The sequence below is a fragment of the Silurus aristotelis genome (assembly GCF_946808225.1).
Source record: "Silurus aristotelis genome assembly, chromosome: 10".
NCBI lineage: Eukaryota > Metazoa > Chordata > Actinopteri > Siluriformes > Siluridae > Silurus > Silurus aristotelis.
The window spans coordinates 27,863,085-27,887,379 of record NC_139583.1 but is presented as its reverse complement, the minus strand read 5'-3'; the positions used below and the strand labels follow the sequence as shown (position 1 = coordinate 27,887,379).

General features: G+C 39.1%; 2 protein-coding genes across 3 annotated transcripts; both read right to left on the bottom strand.

Annotated features, from left to right (window-relative positions):
- Nucleotides 1–9,520, bottom strand: pdpr (pyruvate dehydrogenase phosphatase regulatory subunit). Of its 2 annotated transcripts, XM_083552554.1 has the most exons (19): nt 9,221–9,520; nt 7,710–7,989; nt 7,169–7,302; nt 6,991–7,072; nt 6,591–6,754; nt 6,363–6,484; nt 5,326–5,443; nt 5,024–5,173; nt 4,575–4,767; nt 4,360–4,484; nt 3,976–4,131; nt 3,159–3,292; nt 2,906–3,054; nt 2,342–2,454; nt 2,153–2,247; nt 1,983–2,072; nt 1,711–1,893; nt 975–1,375; nt 1–742 (listed from the first exon to the last, which is right to left on the bottom strand). In XM_083552554.1, exons 2-19 carry the CDS (start codon nt 7,976–7,978, stop codon nt 727–729), a joined length of 2,694 nt encoding a protein of 897 aa, XP_083408680.1. In that variant the 5' UTR covers nt 7,979–7,989; nt 9,221–9,520; the 3' UTR covers nt 1–726. The 2 variants fall into 2 exon arrangements, with proteins under 2 accessions (XP_083408680.1, XP_083408681.1); XM_083552555.1 differs by having other exon boundaries at nt 1–1,375.
- An 11,374-nt stretch (nt 9,521–20,894) lies between these two features.
- Nucleotides 20,895–22,416, bottom strand: LOC310731710 (regulator of G-protein signaling 9-binding protein). The gene has a single exon (XM_083551522.1). It carries the CDS (start codon nt 21,754–21,756, stop codon nt 21,028–21,030), a length of 729 nt encoding a protein of 242 aa, XP_083407648.1. The 5' UTR covers nt 21,757–22,416; the 3' UTR covers nt 20,895–21,027.
- Nucleotides 22,417–24,295: the final 1,879 nt, after the last annotated feature.

Sequence of the window (24,295 nt, the reverse complement as noted above, 5' to 3'; positions counted from 1 at the left end):
TTTTGGTAAAAAAAAATAAAATAAAAAAAAATGATTTAATGTGATGAAATTCAACCTTTACATTCATCAATCACATGCGCACATCGACTGCAATGCATGTGCGCTAATACCCAAACCAAATGTTTATGTTCCTTTTCACGATACCGTGTATTTACATTTCCGCAAATTTTCTAATCAATTTTCTGTAAATTGTTTCCAACTTGGAATATTTTCCAAAATCCCCATATAAAAATCCCCATAGAAATTTTCCACCCCTTTTGTAACCCTAAATTTATTAAATAATACAATATTAATATTAATGTGAAGTGCATGGAGCAGGCATGGGGATTAGCTACGAACGCAGGATATACAGTAAATACACTAGTCTTCGTTCCATCGGTGTGCAGGATCTATATATAAAAATAAATCTTTATTCGATATGATTTTAAAATGAGATCATGTGCACCACTACAAACCCCTCACACTCCGAATTCAACTGTCAAAAGTTTAAAAAAAGAAATATATGTAAACTATAATTTGCTGTACCAAAACAGAAGAACGTCTCCTTTATCGGAGAAAGTAAAGACCTGGTCAGATCGCAGGACGGATTATTAAAAAAAAAATTTTTTTTGTTCATCTCATGGTTTAACCATGGACATGAATTAGAGCTCAAACAGAGGTTATATAACATTCTTATAACATACGACAGATCAGATTCTCAATCCGGTCCTCGGACCGCCAGCTGGTTCACCTCCAGTCACACCTGAGCAGGGAGAGAAGATTGTGCAATGTAAATTGATGTGTTTTAGAGATCGAAAGCTGGCGTTCCAAAGGACAGGATTGAAACATGAATTCTACAACACATATAAAGATGTGTATTGCACTTAGGAAGCAGGAAGGGAGAAAAAAAAAAAAAAAAAAAAAAAAAAAAGAAAAAAATGTAAATAAATAAAAAGACAATGCTGAGGTCGATTTCTTCCTCTTTAATCCCTTACTTGCCCTGAAAGTTGCTAAGGCCCATGTCGTCTTTGCGGCGTTTCTGCTGGGCAAACAGCGAGCTGAAGGGGTAAAGCTTGGCCTTGGCGGGGTACCGGTGTCCGGCGATGTCCACTTCATACTCGCCGCGGTTGATGAAATCGGAAGTGACGATGTTGGTGCTGCCGTGAGCGCCTGGGGAGGTGACGAAACCCAGACACACGTGGCGCTCCAGTGTGTAGCTGAAGGCGCTGCTAGTGGTCACGCCCACCAGCTCTCCGTTACGGTAAATGGCTTCGCCCCACCACGGCCACAGGTCCAGCTCGGCGTCGTGATCTTCTAGGACCAGCATGATGAAGCGTCGCGTCAGTCCTTCCTGACGCTGTCGCAGCAGAGCCTCCCTGCCCAGGAAATCCGTGTCCTGGAGTGAAGCGAAAAAAAGATTGGGTGTGGCCTTAATCAGTAATTAATATTAATTAGCAATTAGCCTTAAGTAATGAATTAATTAACTGTAAAGACAGACAGACATTCATTTACTCAGCTTTGAAGCTGTTCTTTGATTATTTATATAAAGAATTTTTATAATTTTATATATATATATATATATATATATATATATATATATATATATATATATATATATATATATATATATATATATATTAAATAAAAATTCTTGACAGTGCCATGTTGTCATTTATGTACAAACCACATTTTTAGTTCACAGCATCATGGAAATGCCTTCAAAGCACGAACCTTGTCGAATTTGACACGAAACTCGCGACCGCATTCGAGAGGCGTCGTGAACGAGTCCAGATCCTGCCCCCAGAAGGCGAAGAACTTTTCGATGCGCAGGCTGCGCAGGGCGTAGTATCCTGCGTTCCGGATGCCGTACTTCTGCCCCACCGACACCACCTCGTTATACACATGCAGTGCGTACTGGGGAGAAAAAAAAAAAAAAAACACATTCGGATATTAATCCAGTGCATGGAGTCGGTGTCGATGCAGGATATTTAATATCGCCGTACCTCTATAGGGATGTAGAGCATGAAGCCTGGCTCTCCTGTATGAGTCATACTCATTACTCGGATTCCATTAGCATAGCCCACACTCATTTCCTGTAACAAACACAGAAAACAAATAAATAATAAAATAAAATAAATAAAAAATTGATGAGACCTGAGCGAGACACATTTACCTTACAAAACAGTGAGGGGAAATGCTCCGGAGTCATCGAGACGTAAGAGAGCTCAGACAACACGTCCGTTGCCCGAGGACCAATCAGATTAAGCGCTGAAAGGTGCAACAGATGAAATGGCATCACGCTATCATTTAACAGATGATTAAAAGTTAATAAATTAAGTCTATTAAGCATCTGGTGACGTACCGGTGTATTTCCAGCTGACGTCCTCTAGATGGAGCTGTGGGTCAGCCGGCATATGCTTCTTAATCCAAGACCAACAATGGACTTGCTGATCCGTCGGCGAGATGATGAAGAAACTACAAAAACAGGAAACACGTGTTTGAATTATTATAGATAGTAAACAGGTTTGTGGCCCTTTCACCCATTTGTGCTTCGTCCCAAAACTATTGCTTTGAATTGGAAGTATAAAAACTATAGAGAAGGTCTTTGCGAAATTGTGTCTATAGTTTAAAAAAATAAAAAAAAAAAGAGACTTGTTTGTTAATATCAAACACTCCTAGTGAGAAACCTTCCCAGAAAATAACGCTTATTAATACAGTAAAGACTCTTCCCCATCAAACAGTCTGGATTTGTATTAAATCTGTAGATATGTTTAAAGTTTAAATGCAGAATTTATGTATTAAATCCCTCTCTATGTCTGTACAATTCAACCCTCAGCTTCTCCAATCAAAAAGTCCTAGTCGTTAGAATTTTCCATTCAGTTAGTATAAATTTTTCTGTGTGCTCCGTTTCTTCCTCCTGACAAACCTGTTCTTGCTCAGGCGTACCACGCTGCAGTCATTCTCGTAGCCCCCTTTCTCGTTCAGCATGCCCGTGTGCACGATGTGTCCTACTGGAACATCCAGATCATTAGAACACAGCCACTGGAGCAGCTCCATGGCCTGGTCGCCGGATGACTGGAGGTCAGGAAACACAAGGGGAAACATCAGTGGGTCGATGATGCAGTTGCATAGAAATACATTTTTTAATTTAAATATAAAGAAATAAATAAATAACTTACTGTGAGCTCAAACTTGGTGAAGGAGGACATGTCGATGACACACGCGGCCTCCTTACAGCACTTCACTTCCGCACCAACGATATCAAACCAGTCGGGCTTGTAGAAGGTTTTACTCTGATCCAGGGCCAGCAAATCTGAATTAAAGGCAAAATGTCTATGCAAAATCTGAAGCACATGCAAGAAATGTTGTAAGGCGAATCTACCTTATATGAACGAAAGTCTGTGGGCACCTGACCATACAATTTGTATGTGCTTTTTAAACATTCCAGTAATAACCTCCACTCTTCTGGAAAGCCGTTCCACTAGATTTTGGAGAGTGTTTGTGGAGATTTGTGAGATTCATTAAGCCTGAGGATGTTAGTAAAAGTCAGGTGTTGATGTAGGTTGAGAAGGTGAGGAGACCTATGGTGCAGTCAGCGTTCACATTCCTTCTAAAGGTGTTTAATAGTGTTGGAGATCTATAGCAAGAGATCTTCCACTTCGACCAATGTAAAGCAGATCTTCATGGAGCAGGTTTTGTGCACAGGGGTATTGTCATGCTGGAACAGGTTCATTCCTCCGCATCCAAAGACGTCAAATACAATTGCGTGCCTCTGACTGTGCTAACAGTTTGTGAAAGAATAAACAAAAAAAGGCTAAAAACCAGAAAAAAAAAAGCCAGGTGTCCCAACACTTTTGTGCATACAGTGTAGCTTCAAAAACAATGCTTCAACATAAAAGCATGTACTGTCCGAAAGCTGCAGAAAAGAATGAAAACTCGGATCCCTTTTCCAATCTCAAAGTTCACAAAAAAGAAACAAACTTCAGATAACCTCACCCTTTCCTGGAGGGACGAAGTATTTAGCCCGCTCAAAGCCGTGCTTCTCCATCCAACGAGCCCCTTGCGTGTCCAGACGATCATAAAGGGGGCTGGTGCGCAGCTGTCTGCCCGTCTGGAAGTCCCATCTCGGCACTTTCAGCTCATAGAGCAGGGCTTAAGCAAAATGAGGGGGAAAAAGACAGAAAACTGTAACGCACGGAGGTGTGGAAGTATCTTTCACATTTTAGGGAAATAAGTGGTCAATTATTTTCTTACACCGTTTCTCAAAGCTGCTCAGGCGCAGACGCAACCTGGAAAAACTATCGGTATGGATTTTTTTTTACAAAAGCGAAAGTTCCAGCAATCAACTATTGACCTCTAAATATAAATACTACTACTTACGCATGACCTCCATCACACGATGGCGTAGAAACGTACGACTGCTCTGCAGATTACCGAAGCGCTTGATATCCAGAGGCCACACATTGGCGCTCGGATAACCGTAAGTCATCCATTCTGCCAAATATCTGAGCACAAGAAAAGCACAAAATTTCAACAGACATAAAAAAATAATAATAATTAAGGAGTAGAATTTTACAGCGTAGCTTCTTGCTTACTTGCCAGCTCCTCCTGCGAAAGACAGACCCGAGGAGTTCATGCCTGCCAGAACAAAGTAGCCGTGCACCCCCGGAGTCTCGCCCATGAGACAGCGCATGTCTGGGGTGAAGGACTCGGGGCAATTCACCAGCTGATGGATCTCGCATGAATCCAGGCTCGGCATTCTCCTCAGCAGGGCGCTCAACATGGGTTCTGCAGGAAGATAGGATTTAATAATGATCATACAAGCTTCAGTGTGACTGTGATGGTGCTTTAGAATGTATTAATCGGTTTCTTCAGCTGAAAATCAAGCAAAATTGACACCTTCAGTTCATTTATTTGGTCTGGATTCAGATTTGGTGGAATAAAACCACCCAAGAACAAAATAAAGAACACACAATGGATAAAACACTAGAACTGCTCTAAAGGAACCTAAAACATATCAAACATCTCACAATGTTAAACTCACCAAAGTGGTCCCAGTCCTCCTGCATGTTTTGGATCTCCAGCTGATTACGACCCTCAGTGAAGATGGGTTTGGGGTTCTTCTCGAAGCCTCCTGCCAGAATGCCGCCCTGACAGCTCCGTACATAGATCCTCCCATCCATATCCATCACCACTGCACAGATTCACATTCAAGCACGTTCAGTTCAACCTCCACATCAGCCCAGTAATTTTTACTCACATTCAATGTAGAATCTAAAATTTTTAGATTAAATTAAAATAATGATGTTAGTTAGATAATTAGAGTGTATGTGTGTGGTGTTTTACCAGGTGTTGTGGGTTGCAGAGGTTCCTGTAGAGGTTTGGTGAGGAGATAGAAGTGCTCACAGCCATGCAGAGGCACAGACACCTTTACTTCACTGCTCTGGCCCAGTTCATACGCCCACTGCAGGAACACCAAACGCGGCGAAACGCAATATTAAGCTGTACTTAATAACTAGTCATCAATTTCACTGGATGTACAATATTCTTTTATTTAAAAAAAAAAATAAATAAAAAATAAATAAAAATAAAAATAAAAATAAAAGATGCAACAGTTCGGTTCGTAACTGAGAGGAAGCTCCTTTTTTGGTGACTGGAACTAAAAGTTTGCACTTGTATCACCATGGTTTCATTTTTAACATCTTTATTAACATATGCATTCAATATTCTGTGATATTATTAACATGTATTTAACAGTATTACTTATTAATACTATTAAAATCACTAAAAATGGGTAAATATCAGCATGTTTGTTTAAAATGATTTTGCAGATACCGATAGCCAGGTTGGATCAGACTTGCTGATAACCGAATAATCAAATGACCATTTTTAAAATGGATACTGGATTTAAAAAAAAAAAAAAAAAAAAAAAAACTCTTTGAAAAATAACTCAATGTATTACTTCACAAAAATGAAATAAAATAGTACTAAATCATAAAAGTGTGCTAAAAATATCTACTGTAAATATGAATATATGAATAAATAAATAAAAAATAAACAGTTACATCCAAAATAAAAAAAAAATAAAAAACTTCAAATGAACAGAATGTGGCAGTGATTCGCCTCTAGAGGCCGCTCTCGTGCATATATAATGCATTCTGGAAAAAACTATCAATATGGATTATAGTTCCAGTTATCAACTATTAATGCTGATTAATTGACAAAAACAATTAATTGGTCGACCTCTAATACTTTCCCCTTTAATTTTTTCCAATTAAAGTGCACAAAAGTATTTGTCCATTAGGCACCGTCATTCAAATATATTTTAATTGAAGAGTTTCTATATTACATTGTCCCAACTTTTTGGAACTAAAACGACTCACCTGTCCTGCACAGTTGACAAAGTACTCGCACTCAATGGAGCCTCGGTCTGTCTCTACCGCTTTGACGTGACCCTTTTCAACAAGAACTTGGTTCACACTGGTTCGTTCGTGGATCTGGACTCCTGAAATGAAATTATAATGGCATGTTTAAGAAATAAAAAGTCGCTTGAACTCTTTTTTTTTTTATGTAACAGTGAGGTTTAGAGACAAAAACGTCACGTATCTTACCGTGCCTTGCTGCTGCCACGGCCAGGGCATGATTGACGTCTGGAGAAGACACGACGGCGTCTCCAGGCAAGTGTAGAGCTCCCACCAGGTCGTGAATGTTTACCATTGGGTGAAGCTTGGAAACGTCTTTGGGTTTGATGATGTTACAGGTTATACCCAAGACACTAAAAAAAGTAACCGAACAAACGACATAACAATCGAAGAAAGTTTTATGCTAAGAATAAACCATTTTTATTGACGTTTTCTTATTTGCCTCCCAAAAAAAAAAAAAGACCTTGATGTCATTTGATGAGTGAAATCAACCATAGTATTTTTTTCGCTTTCTGTATCCAAACCACAAATGACTCAAAAGTACTGATTTTTTTTTTTCTCCTACCTGAACTATGGCACAGAAACTTACTTGAGCCTGGATGCCAGCCGCTTCAGCGACAGGAAACGGTCCTGATTCTGAGCCAAACAGAGCGATCCCGTCCGGGCAAAAGCTTTAAAACATGCACACAAAACCTCATCACAACCCCATCGCCTGTATTTATTACAGAAAGGTGCGTCTTTCACACGCTCATGAAAGTTATACGCACCCGTTTTAACGCCCGTCTCCTGCTCCAAGCGCTCGTACAGGGCGTTCGAATAGTCTGCCATCTGGCTTTCAATAAAAATGGGTTTGGCGACACTTACTATGCCTGCACACAGCCGAGTCGTGCCAGCTCCGAGTCTACACGAAAAAAAACACACAAACACACCAGCTTCCTTGTTAATGGAAATTGCAAAGCAGCCTTAAGGAAATCTGAAATGATCTGTATGAACCCGAGTGTTCACAACACATTTCCAGATCCTACTTATTTGAGTGAATTGTTGACTCTAATGCTCGCTCAATATAACAGAAAAGGGAAGATTTAATTCATGAAAAGAAGCTGGAACACAAACAAACCTGGGTAAAACTAAATGGAAATGGAGGGAAAGAAGAAAAAATGCAATAATATGAAAGAAAGACAAATAATAAAACAAAGAGTAAATACATGTGCTAATAAAAATACTCAAATAATACAGATTAGACTAGAACTAAGAACTATATAACACCGCAGTTGGAACCAAAACCCTTTGCCCAAGCACCACATTCACCTCCCCTGCTCCAAAAGCACGATCTCCGTCCAGCCTAACTTGGCCAGATGATAGGCGACCGACGTTCCCACGATTCCGCCGCCACAGATAACGACACGGGCCTGGCCGGGCAGAGGTGCGACCTGGGCGTCCGGAGCCGTGCTGAAAAACTGGACCGAGCTCCACAGGCCATTGCAGACCGCACGGGTTCTACAGCACAGAGAGTGGGAGAGGAGCCGGGGGAGCAGAGCTGGAGACAGAGCTCGAAAGCTCGACACACAGCCACGCATGGCACCTACACCTGTAATAAAACAACACACACGGTTACAGGCAACATCATTGCTTAATCAAGTCAGATTAAATCAACTTATGGCTCTTTTTTATGTTTTAGAAAACACCTCTCTAAATTATTCTTTATACACTCTCTCAGCATACGGACAGTTCGTTTCCCTAAACATTCAGCTGAAACACTCCGCCGTGCCTCTTGGAAATTTCGCCAAAGTTGGAAATGACGTTCTTGTGATCAAGTTCATCCCAGAGCAGTTTGATTTAGGTGCAGTCACCGGGCAGGCCGTTCCCTGATAGATATCACTCCAGACGACTGTCTGCTTTCTATATACAGAGCTCGGATGTACCTTCGGCTCGTCGTCTAGCTGTATGGTGGTCCCTTCCAGTGACATTTTTGCAATACGATGAAGTACGGAATGGTTGCCATGTTGATTCCTTTCACCTCGAATAACTCTCCAACCTTCTCCGCTACAAAACAACCATTAATCTTCCACCTCCATGTTTAACTGTGGGGGTAAGAAGGTCTGTCAACATCTTTTCTGTTCTCCGTCTTACAGAAGTTCTATTGTTACAGGTGACATTAAAAATTGGACTCATTTGTTCAAAGAAACTCCTTCCGTTCTATCATTGTCTGTTTTGTTTGTTTTTTGCATAGAAACAAACAGAGCACGGATGCGTCTCGAAAAAACTAAAAGTGTTTACATGCAACTATAAAATAAACCAAAACAATTTTGATTTTCTTTTTACAGGAAATTCATTAATAGATTTATAAAATATATCTAGTTTATAATGTACTATAAATGTATGCTGTATCTACATGACAGCTTGATTCTATCTTTAATGCCATTCCTTATTATTTTATTCGAAAGTTATTTGGTTTATAACTTTAAACTTTGGGTTAGAAATTTGGGGAAATATGTTTAGGAACTGTTGTCAATAGTTAGCCTGCTAGCTCACAGAGGTCGAGCGAAACAAATTCCGAATACATGGTTAGCATGTAAGCTAAGCAAGGTCATATTTTCTTTTAAAAAAATGTTTAGCACTTCCATTAAAAAAAAAAAGTCCAAAATAAAAATTAATAAATGATTAGCCAAACTAGCTTTACCGCTAACCAACGCTAATGCGTATAGGAGTTGGCTAGTGCTAGCATTCTAATGCTAACATGCTAGCCAGCTAGCAACCATGGGAATAAATCCAATGTTGTTCAATGCAGGTTGCTTTCTAGGAGCAGTAGAAGTGCTTACCTGGTTTGGCAGCTCGAACTGAGTAATTTTCTATCCGTTTAGTGTTACTTCTGACCTCAAATCTTATTATTTATTCCTGGACGATGAGCAAAAGCTGAGACTTTTACCACCTTGGTTAGTTTTGCTCCTTGGGGTTACATATCTACAGGTATTGGTCCTGCATGCATGCTTTGCCCTGCTGCAGTATAAAGTCATTAATAATGGGCTTGAGATCTTCTTTTCCTCTCCAAACTGTTTGCAGATTCTTCAACGCCCCTGTTCAAGCATTCAACCAATCTCATAGGTGCCCTAAGTAGTGCTTACTAGCAAGGGGAGAGCTTTTTAAAGCTGTATGCACAATGCAAATTTAAAAAAGCATCAGGTTTATGAGAAGGTGTTGGTTCACTTTTCCATACCAGAAGCTCAGACTCAAGTTCCAATAAGAACATGTTGTTCAGGAGATAAAAACGTGTAATCAAGTTAAAACCAGTTCATTTTACTGTTAGGGAAGGAGTCTCCAGTCTCAGCACCATCGGAAGAGTTTACCACTTCAGTTTTACACCTCATGATTTGCAAGTTCTCAAATGTTATTGCTTTATTAATCCCTAAGGGAAGGTATAATCTTTCGAGGGTGACACTTACCTATTAATATCTATAACATTTGCATTCTACATAATACACATATCCCAACAGGGTCAGCTATGGTGCAGTGCCTCTTGGAGCCGTGAGCTTTAAGTGCCTTGATCAAGGGCTGAACGGTGGCATCTTGGAGGTGCTGGGGCTTGAATCCTCAATCTCATGATCAATAACCCACAGCCTTAACCACTGACCTGCAAACGTGTAAGTCATTCATATTTTATATAGAAAAACTAAGGATGAATGAAAAGTTTTATTGAATGCAAAATGTAATTGCTGTCATGTAAAATTAATAAAACAATTCAGGATATGCTGAAAAATAATAAAGTTATTAAAAGAGAAAGACTGGTGAAAAAAACTATACACCAACCAGCCACAACCACATTAAAGCCACTGACCAGCGAAGCAAGTAAAACTAATTATCTTGTTATCCAGGCATCTGTCAAGGGATGGGAGATATAAAGCAGCAAAATACACATAGGTATAAACTATTCAATTGAGATGTTATTCTGGTTCCTGGGTACGAGTGCTTGGACCCCAAAATTGCTATTACTGATTACAGTGCAAATCTACATTCAGAAGTATTTAAGTCAAAACCTTGATTTGTGTTTTTGAAGATGCTGTTTTGCTCATCATGGTGATTGTGATTGTCTGAGTGATTGCCTGAGATATTTTTATCCAATATATACATATATATGATCATACGTTTCCTCTTGGATGTTCAATTGTTCAATGTGAAGAGGTGAAATAAATGCTCATGACAAACAAATGCATGCATTTTTTGCCTGCTCCTGCTACCAAATTATTGTCTGGTTGGATTTAGGAGGTTTACAGGTGTTCCTAATAAAGTGGTGCCGAGCATACTGTATATCACCTATAGAAATTTTTTTTTAATATAGATAATATCAAACTATATCATTACCATTATAGTCAGAGTAGGCTGTGTATGATATTCTACTATTTCTGGGCCCTTGAGCAAGACCCTTAACCCAATGGTTGCCCAGTTAGATGAATGAAATAGTCACTACATTTGTAAAAGCTGAGAGCATGCTGTGATTAGTTCCTGCCTGTAGGGGGAGCTCAATGTCTATTAATTAAAAAAATTAAAAGAAAGAAATCTGGAATAAATTGAGTCTAAATGGAAATAAATATTTTTTTGAAATCATTCCAATTCTATACAGTATAGCAGGAGGTGGGATTTATTGATAGACCAATATGGAATTATGACCTTTTGTTATCTGTATTGACTGTAAATGCATATTGTCATTGTTTTTTCCCAAGTGATTAGTTATTTTCCATAATGACATTTATATTTCTCATAATCACGGTTACCTTTCAGTGTCATGACTGTTTGAATTCCACAAAAAAAAATCGATGTTAATTTGTATAAATTTCCTGAAGAATTGCAATTTAAAATGCTCCCGAATTTTTGGCAATAAACTTTTGATCTTCTTCTTCTTCTTCTTCTTCTTCTTCTTTCGGCTGCTCCCATTAGGGGTCGCCACAGCGGATCATCCGTCTCCATACCACCCTGTCCTCTATATCTGCCTCTTTTACACCAACTACCTGCATGTCTTTCCTCACCACATCCATGAACCTCCTCCTTGGCCTTCCTCTTTTCCTCCTACCTGGTGGCTCCATCTTCAGCATTTTTCTACCAATATAATTCATGTCCCTTCTCTGCACATGTCCAAACCATCTCAATCTCGCCTCCCTCACCTTGTCACCAAAACATCCTACATGTGCTGTCCCTCTAATAAACTCATTTCTAATCTTGTCCATCCTCGTCACTCCCAACGAAAACCTCAACATCTTCAGCTCTGCTACCTCCAGCTCCACCTCCTGTCTTTTACTCAATGCCACTGTCTCTAATCCATACAACATCGCAGGTCTCACCACAGTCCTATAAACTTTCCCTTTCATTCTTGCAGATACTCTTCTATCACAAATCACTCCTGTCACTCTTCTCCACCCACTCCACCCTGCCTGCACTCTTTTCTTTACTTCCCTAACACACTCTCCATTACATTGCACTGTTGACCCCAGGTACCTGAACTACTCCACCTTCTCCACCTCTTCTCCCTGCAACCGCATCACTCCACTGCCCTCCCTCTCATTCACACACATGTACTCTGTCTTACTCCTACTGACTTTTATTCCCCTTCTCTCCAGCGCATATCTCCACCTCTCCAGGCTCTTCTCAACCTGCTCTCTACTCTCACCACAAATCACAATATCATCTGCAAACATCATAGTCCAGGGAGACTCCTGTCTGACCTCGTCCGTCAACCTGTCCATCACCACTGCAAACAGGAAAGGGCTCAGGGCCGATCCTTGATGCAGTCCAACCTTCACCCTGAACCAGTCTGTCGTACCTACTGCACACTTTACTGCCGTCACACTGTCCTCATACATGTCCTGCACCACTCTCACATACTTCTCTGACACACCTGACTTCCTCATACAATACCACAACTCCTCTCTCGGCACCCTGTCGTACGCTTTCTCTAAATCCACAAATACACAATGCAGCTCCTTCTGTCCTTCTCTATACTTCTCCATCAACATCCTTAAAGCAAATAAGGCATCTGTGGTGCTCTTCCTTGGCATGAAACCATACTGTTGCTCACAGATGGTCACCTCTTCTCTCAACCTGGCTTCCACTACTCTTTCCCATAACTTCATGGTGTGACTGATCAACTTAATTCCCCTGTAGTTACTGCAGGTCTGCACATCTCCCTTATGCTTAAAGATCGGTACCAGCACACTCCTTCTCCATTCCTCAGGCATCCTCTCCCCTTCCAGAATCCTGTTAAACAATCTGGTTAAAAACTCCACTGCCATCTCTCCTAAACATCTCCACGCTTCTACCGGTATGTCATCTGGTCCAACCGACTTTCCATTCTTCATCCTCTTAATCGCTGCTCTCACTTCCTCCTTACTAATCCTATCTACATCCTGCTTCACCAACTCCACATCCTCCAACCTTCTCTCTCTCTGATTTTCCTCATTCATCAGCTGCTCAAAATACTCCCTCCATCTTCTCAACACACTCTCCTCACTAGTCAACACATTTCCCTCTCCATCCTTTATTGCTCTAACTTGCAGTACATCCTTCCCAGCTCGGTCCCTCTGCTTGGCCAATCGGTATAAATCCTTTTCTCCTTCCTTAGTGTCCAACCTCTTATACAGTTCCTCATATGCCTTTTCCTTGGCTTTCGCCACATCCCTTTTAACCTGCTGCCGCATCTCCTTGTACTCCTGCCTACTCTTCTCATCACTCTGTCGATCCCACTTCTGTTTTGCCAACCTCTTTCCCCTAATGCTCTCCTGCACTTCCTCATTCCACCACCACGTCTCCTTGTCTTGCTTTCTATTTCCAGATGTCACACCAAGTACTTTTCTAGCTGCCTCCCTCATCACTCCTGCAGTAGTTGCCCAATCATCCGGCACCTCTTCACCACCACCGAGCCCCTGTCTGACCTCTTCCCTGAACCTCACACTACACTCTTCCTCCTTCAGTTTCCACCATCTTATTCTTCTTTCAAACCTTACTTTCCTCCTCTTCTTCTTCGCCTCCAAAACCATCCTACAGACCACCATCCCATGCTGTCTAGCTACACTGTCCCCCGCCAACACCTTACAGTCTCCAATCTCCTTCAGGTTGCATCTTACACAGAAGATAATCCACCTGTGTGCACCTTCCTCCACTCTTATACGTCACCCTATGATCCTCCTTCTCCTTAAAATACGTGTTCACCACTGCCATTTCCATCCTTTTAGCAAAATCTACCACCATCTGCCCTTCCACATTCCTCTCCTTAAAACCATACCTACCCATCACCTCCTCATCACCTCTGTTCCCTTCACCTACATGCCCATTAAAGTCTGCCCCAATCACCAATCGTTCTTTCCTAGGTACACCATCTACCACTTCATCTAATTCACTCCAGAATCTTTCTTTCTCCTCCATCTCACAGCCAACTTGTGGAGCATAGGCACTGATGACATTTATCATCATCCCTTCAACTTCCACCTTCACGATCATCACCCTATCAGAAACTCTCTTCACCTCCACTACACTCTTACTGTACGCTTCCTTCAGAATCACCCCTACACCATTTCTCTTCCCATCCACACCATGATAAAACAGTTTAAACCCACCTCCAATGTTCCTGGTCGTACTCCATTTCCACTTGGTCTCCTGAACACACAACACATCTACCTTTCTCCTCTCCATCATATCAGCTATCTCTCTCCCTTTACCCGTCATAGTACCAACATTTAAAGTACCAACCCGAACCTCTACTCTCCTACACTGCTCCTGTTCCTGCCGTCTCTGTAGACGTCTTCCTCCTCTCCTTCTCCTCCTTCGGCCAACAGTAGCCCAATTTCCACCGGTACCCTGTCGGCTAACGATACCTGTGGCGGTTGTTGTTAACCCGGGCCTCGACCGATCCGATCTGAAATTCTCATTTGTGATCCGCATATTTGATTTGGCACATGTTTTACGCTGGATGCCCTTCCTAACGCAACCCTCCCCATTTACCCGGGCTTGGGACCGGCACTAAGAGTACACTGGCTTGTGCCCCCCTAATGGCTGGGTTGCAATAAACTTTTGATAATATGTTGAATTTCAAGAAATAAAAAAAAATTTAAAAAATGTCTCTAGTGATGATTTTGGATTGAATGGTTTATTCTTTTGTCACCTGATGTTTATTTCTTGCATTTCCTGATTTATAAAGTAAGTTAAGGCAGCCATTTGATTTCATTTCACTCACTTACAATAAAAAAAAATAAAAAAATATGCATCCGTAAAAAAAAATGGATTGCACCAAGAAATATCATAGCCATTCCAAAAATATATTTCTTCTTTATTCTGGCTCTGTAAATGCTAGTTATCTGTTCGAGGCATGCCTTGGCCTTTAAATGTCATTGATTTTTTTTTTTGCCCTTAACAAGCCCTCACTCCAGTCAGTATGAACTCGTGAGTCACAAACCACAGCAGGGAGGCTAATTAACTAAACTTTAAGCCTTGGGCAGAAATGATCGCATCTCTAGGGTGGCTATTCGGGTCAGTATAGACTTTATTTAACAATATCAGGTACAGAAAGAAAAACACTTGTGATCTTATTGAGATAAAAGAATATAGGACTCTTAAAAAATACAGCAGAAGAGGAAGAAGTGTCCACATTTAGAGTGCCTGTCAAAAGTTTCTTTCTATGCAGAGATCTGGGTAAACGGCAAAAACACTCAAGAAACAGAATAACTTGCATAAGACCAAAAACAGGAGAGAAGATATTAGCAGACTGCCTCACCCCCTTAGTTAAACATGAAGTTGGAAACTTTTATGGTTTGTGGTTGTTCTGGAGCAGGGAAAGTTGAAGAATTAGTCCATAACGTGAAAGGAATACTGAACCAATATGCGTACCATTCCATACTTCAACACCATACAATTCTAAATAAACTGCAGCTCATTGTAAATGATTTACATACAGCACACAGCCAGACAATGACTCGAGCATATGTCCATCTCTAGAAGCATTATTTAGAGAGCAAACAGTCTGGAGTGTTATCTATCATAGAATGACCTCCTCAGATACAGCACCTAAATCTTAAATATACACACACACACACACACACACACACACACACACACACACACACACACACACACACACACACACACACACACACTATATTTCCAAACGTATTGGGTCACATGGTCATAATCATGGTATGTGATTTCTGAGCATTGCATTCCAAATTTAGTCCCAATTTGCTCATATATTTCCCTCCACTCCTCTCTTCTGGGAAGATGTTTCACTGGATGTTGGAGTGTGCTTATGGAAATTTGTGTTCATCAGCCACAAGGGTGTTACGAAAGGCAGGTACTGATGTAGGTGAGGAGACCTGGGGTGCAGTAACCATTCACATTCATCCCAAAGGTGTTCAGTAGGGATGAGATCAGAGCTCTATAGCAGGCCAATCAAGCTCTTCCTCGCCAAAGCATGTAAACCAGACATCCAAGGAGCTCACTTTGGGCACAGGGGCATCGCCATGCTGGTTTGGGTTTCTAAGTTCAAGTGGATGCAAGATTTAATAATAGCGCCATCTAAAGACAGCTGTACAATTGAGTACCTTTAGCTTTGTGGTAACAGTTTGGAAAAGAACCACATATAGCAGGAAAGGTCAGGTGACCCAATACTTTTGGAAATATAGTGTGTGTGTGTGTGTGTGTGTGTGTGTGTGTGTGTGTGTGTGTGTGTGTGTGTGTATGTGGGTGTGTGTGTGTGTGTGTGTGTGTGTGTGTGTGTGTGTGTGTGTGTGTGTGTGTGTGTGTGAGTCTGAAACACTAATATACTGATAATTCTACTATTATTAATACTATTAATATTACTTCTATAACTAGTTTAAATTAAGTCAAGACAAGTCACGTTTGTTTCTATAGCGCTATTCACAATGGGCGTTGTCTTGAAGCAGCTTTACAGAATTTAAGAGTTCAGGGGAACGATGTGTATTTACGATCTTTTACAATTAATACTACTGTTACTCTAATCAGGCTCCAGCTACCAATCTTGTATTGTACTGCATTTTCAGTGCATCACTGAAGTACTTGTGTCCCATTACTCAGGAAGCTCTGCTCACCCTGTCCAAGTTTTCCTCAACAAGCACTAATGAGTCTCTGACACTCGAGCAGCACTCGCCTCTGCTTGGAGGAAAGATAGGTGCTTGATGATGTAACCATGGTGATCACTCAATCCCTCACTCTCAGTGCACTAGGAAAATCAGATATTAAAACCTTAAGCAAAAAATAAAAATAAAAAGGAAGAGAAGCAAAGATGAGTGTGTAAAATGAAATAGATATGTAAACAATGAAGCTCTTTGTTTTTACCCCTGTACATATATAAGGCTGTGTGTGTGTGTGTGTGTGTGTGTGTGTGTGTGTGTGTGTGTGTGTGTGTGTGTGTGTGTGTGTGTGTGCTAGCTTTCAAAATTGTATACAGATTTGTTTTATTTTTATTTATTTATTTTTGATGTGGTTGTAATATGCTAATTGTGTAATTGTGTATATTGTGTACGGTAAATTTTTACTCTGTGGACAATAAATGTTTTTAACCTGCTTACTAACTAACTTAAATATAATCCACGTCAATGACAATTTCAATAAATCGAACAAAATTTTTTTGAAATACGACTGTACCTCAGATTAGTCTGAACTGCTAATGCTAGCAAAAAACTCCCATCTCATGCTAGTATGCTAATGTTAAATATTCACATTAATGTTAATAGCTAAAGTTTTTTTTGTCATTAACAATTAAATAAAGCATTCAAAATAACTAAAACAAAACAAAAGAACTATGTACATTGAGTTTAGCCTGTTAATGCTAGGTATTTAGCCAAACATGTCACCAATATTCTACTTTAATACATATTTAATGTTTGTCTACATGATAAAAGAAGTAAATTTGGCTAAATTGGAGACGTGACTGATTTCCTGCTTGAATGTGAATGTTTCATATTTCCTCTTGCAATCATTTTGTCTCATGTTTCAAGCAATTAAATTATTACTGTGATAAATATACATATAGACATGAATGTAATAAACATTTCTTTATCCTAAATTAACTTCCTAAATGAATCCATACATGTATCATTTTTTACATTTTTTTTTCCTACTTGTCATTTTTTTTCATTTTTTTTGGTCTTTGTACAGTGACCTTTAAAGTGTCCATTACAGGAAAACGATTAATTTTTTTCCTCTCACAATTTCGCCAATGAATTAATCATTAAATTATTTTAAATACAAATCGTATACCAGTGTTTGTGTGTAGTAACATTTAACATCTTGAAGCTTCTTCATGATTTGTTAACCTACAGCAGTTTTTAATGTATGTATTACAAGCATCCGATTGCGTAGCATCAATAAATCCTTGCATTTTGCCTTAAAGCCGGCACTACTCTATAAGCTGCTGTCAATCAACATCTTCTGCTTAATGAGCAGCTTATTATTAAATAATGTAAACGACAAAAACAGGAAAGGGCAGGTGCCCATAATCCTTAGAAAAAAAAAAAATCTGTCAAGCGTATACATTACATGCACATACACTGTCGGACAAAGACAAACAATTTCTTCACGTTTTTTTTATTGATATAAATATATTTTGTATGTACACTATTTCAAGATGAATATTGATTATGTACAGATTCACTATACAGTCAATGCTTTTACAGTGTGCGCATTAATGCCTAAAGTCTTATGGTACGATCTACAGGGGCCTTCAATAGCACTGAGGAACAACTAACAAACTGATACGACGTGAGGATGTGATGAGTCTAAAATACTGGTTCAAATAAAGACTAGAAGAGTAAAACTGTCCAGACGGTTGTCGTGAATTAGAGTGCTGTGCTGTGCGCAGAGCTAAGAGCATTGCATTGGATTTTAATGGTGTATCTGATGCTCATGGAAATTTTGCTGTCAAATTTGAAATCTGTTGATGTGGAACAGGGTTTGATGTTTTTTGGGGTTAAGGCTTTAAGCAGGGGTGTCAAATTTACAGTCTATAGGCCAGGACTGATCCGAAACTGATTGCATGGTAAGAGGGTAACCCTAACCAGGTACCCCTTTAAAGATCATGTGATGACCTCCCTTTAAAAAAATCAGTACTGCATTGTCAGAAGTTTTAGACGCAAGATTTTCAAACACCAAACAAAACTTTTGAAAAAGTTTTCTTCATAATTAAGTGTATTTTGTAGGTCATTAAACATGTTCAAATTGTTTGTATTTATTCATATAAGCTCTTTTCATATATTCATATAAGATCTTTTTGGTCCATGACATCTTCAATCTTCTGACTTTACAGAGAGATTCTTCATATTTCATAAAAATGATTTTTTTTGTTTCAGGAAGCCACACCTCATGTTTACATATAATTTTATGAACAAACATTTCTCCGCAAATTTTACAAGGTTTTCGGTAATTAGTTCGATAAATAAATAAATATGACATACAAATGAATACAAAATCAAATAAATGAATATAGGAAATGTACTGAAAATGAATACATAATAATTTAAATATATAAATAACAATTCAATTCAAAGTTTTCGTTCTGGGAATGTCGTTCAGGTTTTAAAGTAGCATAAAGATATAAAATGTTCATAAAAAATAGACTTGTTATTCATTAATAACCGCCAGGTCAAAAACTCAAGCTGCTGTGCAGATGTGCTAATAATACTGTATGTAGTTCTTCATTAGCAAGCGAAAAATTCATTCGATTGATTTATATTAGTGATTCAATCCAATTCTGGTCCAGTTTTTAACACAAAACAGAATGAAGTAAAACTATGATTTGGAGAAGTTTTCTTCATAATTAAGTGTATTTTGTAGGTTATTAAACATGTTTGTATTTATTCATATAAGCTCAAGAAATATAGCTTTCAGAGCTTTCGCTCATGTGTTATCTGATCTGGGTTTCTTCTTTACAGAGAGAGTTACTGAAAGACCATATAAATCTAGGATGGAGACATGCTTTTCTCAATGTTTCTGTACATGAGAACTTACTAACGATCCTCTAGAGCCCAGATAATCCGCCTACTCACTTTGTAAACACTTCGTCTGGCGTGATTTGTTGTTTTTTCAAAAAGAAAAAAAAAACAAAGTATCGTCTCCGATTGTCATTTGATTACAAGCCCCTCTCTGTAATGTACACTGTAAAAACAAAACTGGCTTAGGGTTGCCAGTACTGTCAAATTTACAGTAACAACCGCAAAACATATTCACTGTAAAGTTTCGTAATGTTTTACAAATTATAAAAAACAAAACCTAACCTGGTGCATGTGCTTATTGGGTGGATGTGTTGAAATAATCGCAGGTGACTTACACAATAAGTGAAGGATTCAACAGAGGATGCATTAATGAACATTCAATTCAGTTTCTTTTCTAGACTATGTGCCTTTAGATGCATTTTTATAAACTTTACAATCATAGGTGTGTTGTTTACAGTAAATATAATTAAATAATTTTTTCAAAGTTTACTTAGTAAAGTTTTTACTCCAATTTACTGTTTTATATAGAAGATAAGCCACTTTACCTGCATATGATAACCCTATATTATCAAAAAAATGCAATATTGGCAATTAAAATTAATTATTACAAGTTTTGTTTGTATAAACATATTATATAATTGTTGTTTTTAAATTTGATTTGCTATTTCCACATTAAATATTTGTAACTGCATAAGATTGGCAAAGCATAAAAGGGTTAAGAAATCAACCATGACAGTATGTCAGTTCAGGGATTTGAACACACAACCCACAACTATTCATTCATAACAATCGACTTCTACTACTGAATTAATTGACAATCAAAATTGACTGAATCAAAGAAATCCATGATGATTTTAGTGCTTAAAGTTTCTAAATTATAGATTAGAAGGTTGTATGTTCAAATCCCTTCACTTCAGAGCATCAGCCAAACGAGCAAATGTACTGGATTGTGTGTTAATTTATACTACACAATACATTAAAGTGCATTACAATAAATATATGCCAATGCTTGCATTTAACACTATTTTTATTCAATTTTGTTCCATTATAATGTTATTTACTTTTTTAAATGATGTCTATTTGATAGCGATTGCACATTTTTATGGCCTATAGCATTATTCGTTTGTTTGCTGTGTATATATGTAACTATATGGACATATTCAAGCCTGCATTTTGTTCATTTGTACAACTATTTGCACTTTTGGTTGCAGTTAAATTGCATTTTTTTTTGCAGTGGAATGGCAGTGAATATGGTTTGATGTTGTTCAATGTAGATAGTGCAGTACTGTACTGCCAATATATATATATATATATATATATATATATATATATATATATATATATATATATATATATATATATATATATATATATATATATATATGTATAATATTATGTAATTATTATTGTTTGTTTTTTTTACAGTGCATTAATACTGAGTTAGAAGGAGGCCCATGGATTCATTACATCCACAAAAGCTATCAGATTAACTTCTAAATAATTTCAGGTCCAAGACACACACACACACACACACACACACACACACAAACACATATACACACACAGGTGAATATGTGGGCTGCAATAAATCCTGCAGGTAACCTCCAATTTTTGGTGTTTTTTGCTGTTCACACAATTCATTTTCAAAGATTGACGACCAGATACCCCAGAATACCGGCGATGAGTAAAACCACAGTGAAAATGATGCCTGCAAAGATCCTCATGACTCCAGCTTCAGCTTCACCTTCATCCTTGGGTTCTTCTTCGCAGATGGAGATGACACCAACGGACGAGTTTCCCACGCTGACTGTGGATTTGAGTTCAGCTCCAGCTTCCTGCTTGGCCTCCACTGCCCACGGCGCCACCTGCACCTTCATCTCCATCTCCTCCATCATCTGATCGAGCTGAGCGATCTCGGCCTCCAGGTCTTTTAAATCGGCAGTGTCGATGCCCGGGTCCGCTTCGTACTTCATGCTCTGCATGCTCATGGCGCGGGCCGCCACCGTGCTCGTGCTCCCGGTCATGCCGGTCTGGATGAAGTGTCGCGTGGGCACCTTGATCGGAAAATCGTGCCCGATCTCCAGCGACCTCCTCATGTCCACCTCGAGGACTTCCACGCTGCTCGTGAAGAGCACCCACAAGCGCTCGTACTCGGCGCGGTCATCTCCACTCACGCTCTTGTCTTTGAGCAGCGCGGTCAGGCGACTCCGGTTGGCCGCCGCCAGCTCCTGCGCTTTTCGCCGCGTCCTCCGCAGCTCCTCGCGCAGGTTCTGCGAGTCCGAGGTGCTCCCTAAAGCGGACACCAAGTGCCTGTAGCAAGCGGTCACCTTGTTCAAAGCGTCCAGCATGGTCTTACATTCGTCTTTGCCCATAATGGTGGAAAAAACACACACACAAAATAAACGAATAGATGGAAAGTCGTGGATGAGTGGAGTGGAGTGGAAACGCGCCTAGTTTCCACGGCAGCACCGCATCCACGCAAATCCACTCAGCGCTCGCGTCACGGCCGATTTCTCTCCAGCCATGTTCCTCCTCTGGTTCTTCACCAGGCAGCGCACAGGCTTGGTCTGTAAACAGATTTACTTTTGTCCTTCGGAGATTACAGTCGGTTTCAGTGGCCTACACAACACCACCACCCCACCCTATACCCCACTATAATGTTCCATAATACACAACACTACTCCACAGTGACACCTCCAATTCCAACATGATCAGGTTCAACCTGGATCAAAAACAATCCCTGGATCATAATCCTAATAAAAAAGGAAATAAAAGACGCAACGTGTCCTCAGATGCTCATAAAAAACCTTCTACATCCCAATAAAATCCTTCTGATGGATGTGCATGAAACCATCTCCCTGGTGCGCGGTCTCCTTGTTCTCCTTTCCCCCTGAAAAAAATCGTGCAAATCATGGATTATATATCTCCTGTGTTTCTGCTTTGTTTCAGGGAGATGTTCACTTTCCAGATGCGCTCCATTAAATACCGCTGGAAAGCTCACGTGGACGCGCATCACCGACACAACCAGTCAATCTCGCGTTCACGAAGAATAAATAAATAAAACGACGTCTATGAAATACTACAAGCTGATTGGTTGTCCAGGACGATCTTGGTTACACCTCGATACTGATTGGCTCATGTGCATGTCAAGCAAAGTATCACGAGCAACTGTTGGAGTGTGTGCTAATTTAAGAGTGTGTTTATTCCCATCATCAACATTGTGAAGTGTGTGCATGAAGGCAATGGCGGAAAAATGATAAATAAATGCAATAAATTGTGGCATGTAGAAATGTTCTTATTTATTGTTTATTTGCATTTTTATTTATTGCTGCAAATTGCTGATGCTTTTTCTAAGAAAAAAATATTTATCAAGTGCAATGCAATGTCATATTTCCATGTTTTATGCTAATATATCTGTAACAAATAATATATAATCAATATATACATTTATTTACACACTATGCACTAAATATATACACACACAAGAGGTTCAAATTGGAAGCATGAAGTGTTTTTTCCTTATGGAGAATCTTTAAAAGTTCTTTGTTGAACTGAGACGCTTCCAAGCAGCAATGTATTAGGAATCCTAAAATAATCCCAGAAACCTCAAATTCTATTTATTATTAATTCAGTCGATTTACACTGAAAAAAAAATATAAGCAAATATATAACAATAACTTTTTAAGCTACATTTCACCAAACTTAACACTGCCCTCGTTCCAGCTGGTTCTTCAGACTGATGTTTTATTTTCTTTTTCTAATGGATCACATTCACAGTTTTCCCACAGCAAACAATCTATATCTCCAAAACTCCCATAGACGGACACTAAAGGAACGTTTGGTTTGAAGTGTTCAGGATTCTAACTCCAACTGCCAGAACCCTCACACACACACACACACACACACACACACACACACACACACACACACACACACACACACACACACACACACACACACACACACTTAAGGTCTGAAGCACCGTTCTCTTCTTTACACTCTGTTACTCTACCTGTAAGACACACTTTTACATCATCTAGCATTCTATCAATCTACTCTCTCTACTCTCTCTCTCTCTCTCTCTCTCTCTCTCTCTCTCTCTCTCTCTCTCTCTCTCTCTCTGTCTTACTTCATCTTTCTATCAATTAGCATCTTTCTCTCTCTCCCTCTCTCTGACTGACCTGTAACACACACTCTTACATCATCTATCTTTCTAACAATGTTACACACTCTCCCATCCATATGTCTCAATCTATTAGGTTTCCAATCTCTCTCTCTCTCTCTCTCTCTCTCTCTCTCTCTCTCTCTCTCTCTCTCTCTCTCTCTCTCTCTCTCTCTCTCTCTCTCTTATTTTTACACATTTCTTCCTTTCCTTACCTATTGTTATTAATATAAACTTATTACAAATTCCTAAGCCATCAGAAATCATCTTTAATCTTGAATTTATTATTGTGTGTATGTTTACTGTGATTATGTTTAAGTCCTGAGACAAGACTAAAGAAATCATCACTGTTCAATAGTTTTTGTGATTTATCTATAATTCTATAAAAATGTATAAAAAAATAAGATTTTTAATTGTATATGGTTCACGTATTATAACATATTACACTTATGTTAGACTAAAATGTAACACTGCAAAAGCAAAAACAAAAATTTCATATTTTATTTTACTACAAAAGTATTAGTAATTAGAAGATAACTCATTAGTAAATAAATTCCTTAAGACTCATTTGAAGAAAAGAAAAAAAATCAGTCAATACACAAAATCTTCTTGTAAAACAATCACATGGCATCAGTTCAGCTCTCTCTGTATGACTAATCAGTGATTTTAATCTCTCCATGCCTTCATAGACGACACAGTACTCTGGTAACAATTAAAGTCGTGATGACTAAGAGCCAGCCTCTGCTGGG

Bases quoted from the DNA above. Each gene is read 5' to 3' on its own strand.
- pdpr (XM_083552554.1), bottom strand. From the start codon at position 7,978: ATGCGTGGCTGTGTGTCGAGCTTTCGAGCTCTGTCTCCAGCTCTGCTC. The intron at 4,768-5,023 runs GTGAGTTTAACA...ATCTTCCTGCAG, and splicing joins GGAGGACTGGGACCACTTTG to AACCCATGTTGAGCGCCCTG. The intron at 2,455-2,905 runs GTTTGTCAGGAG...CTGTTTTTGTAG, and splicing joins GTACGCCTGAGCAAGAACAG to TTTCTTCATCATCTCGCCGA.
- LOC310731710 (XM_083551522.1), bottom strand. From the start codon at position 21,756: ATGGGCAAAGACGAATGTAAGACCATGCTGGACGCTTTGAACAAGGTG.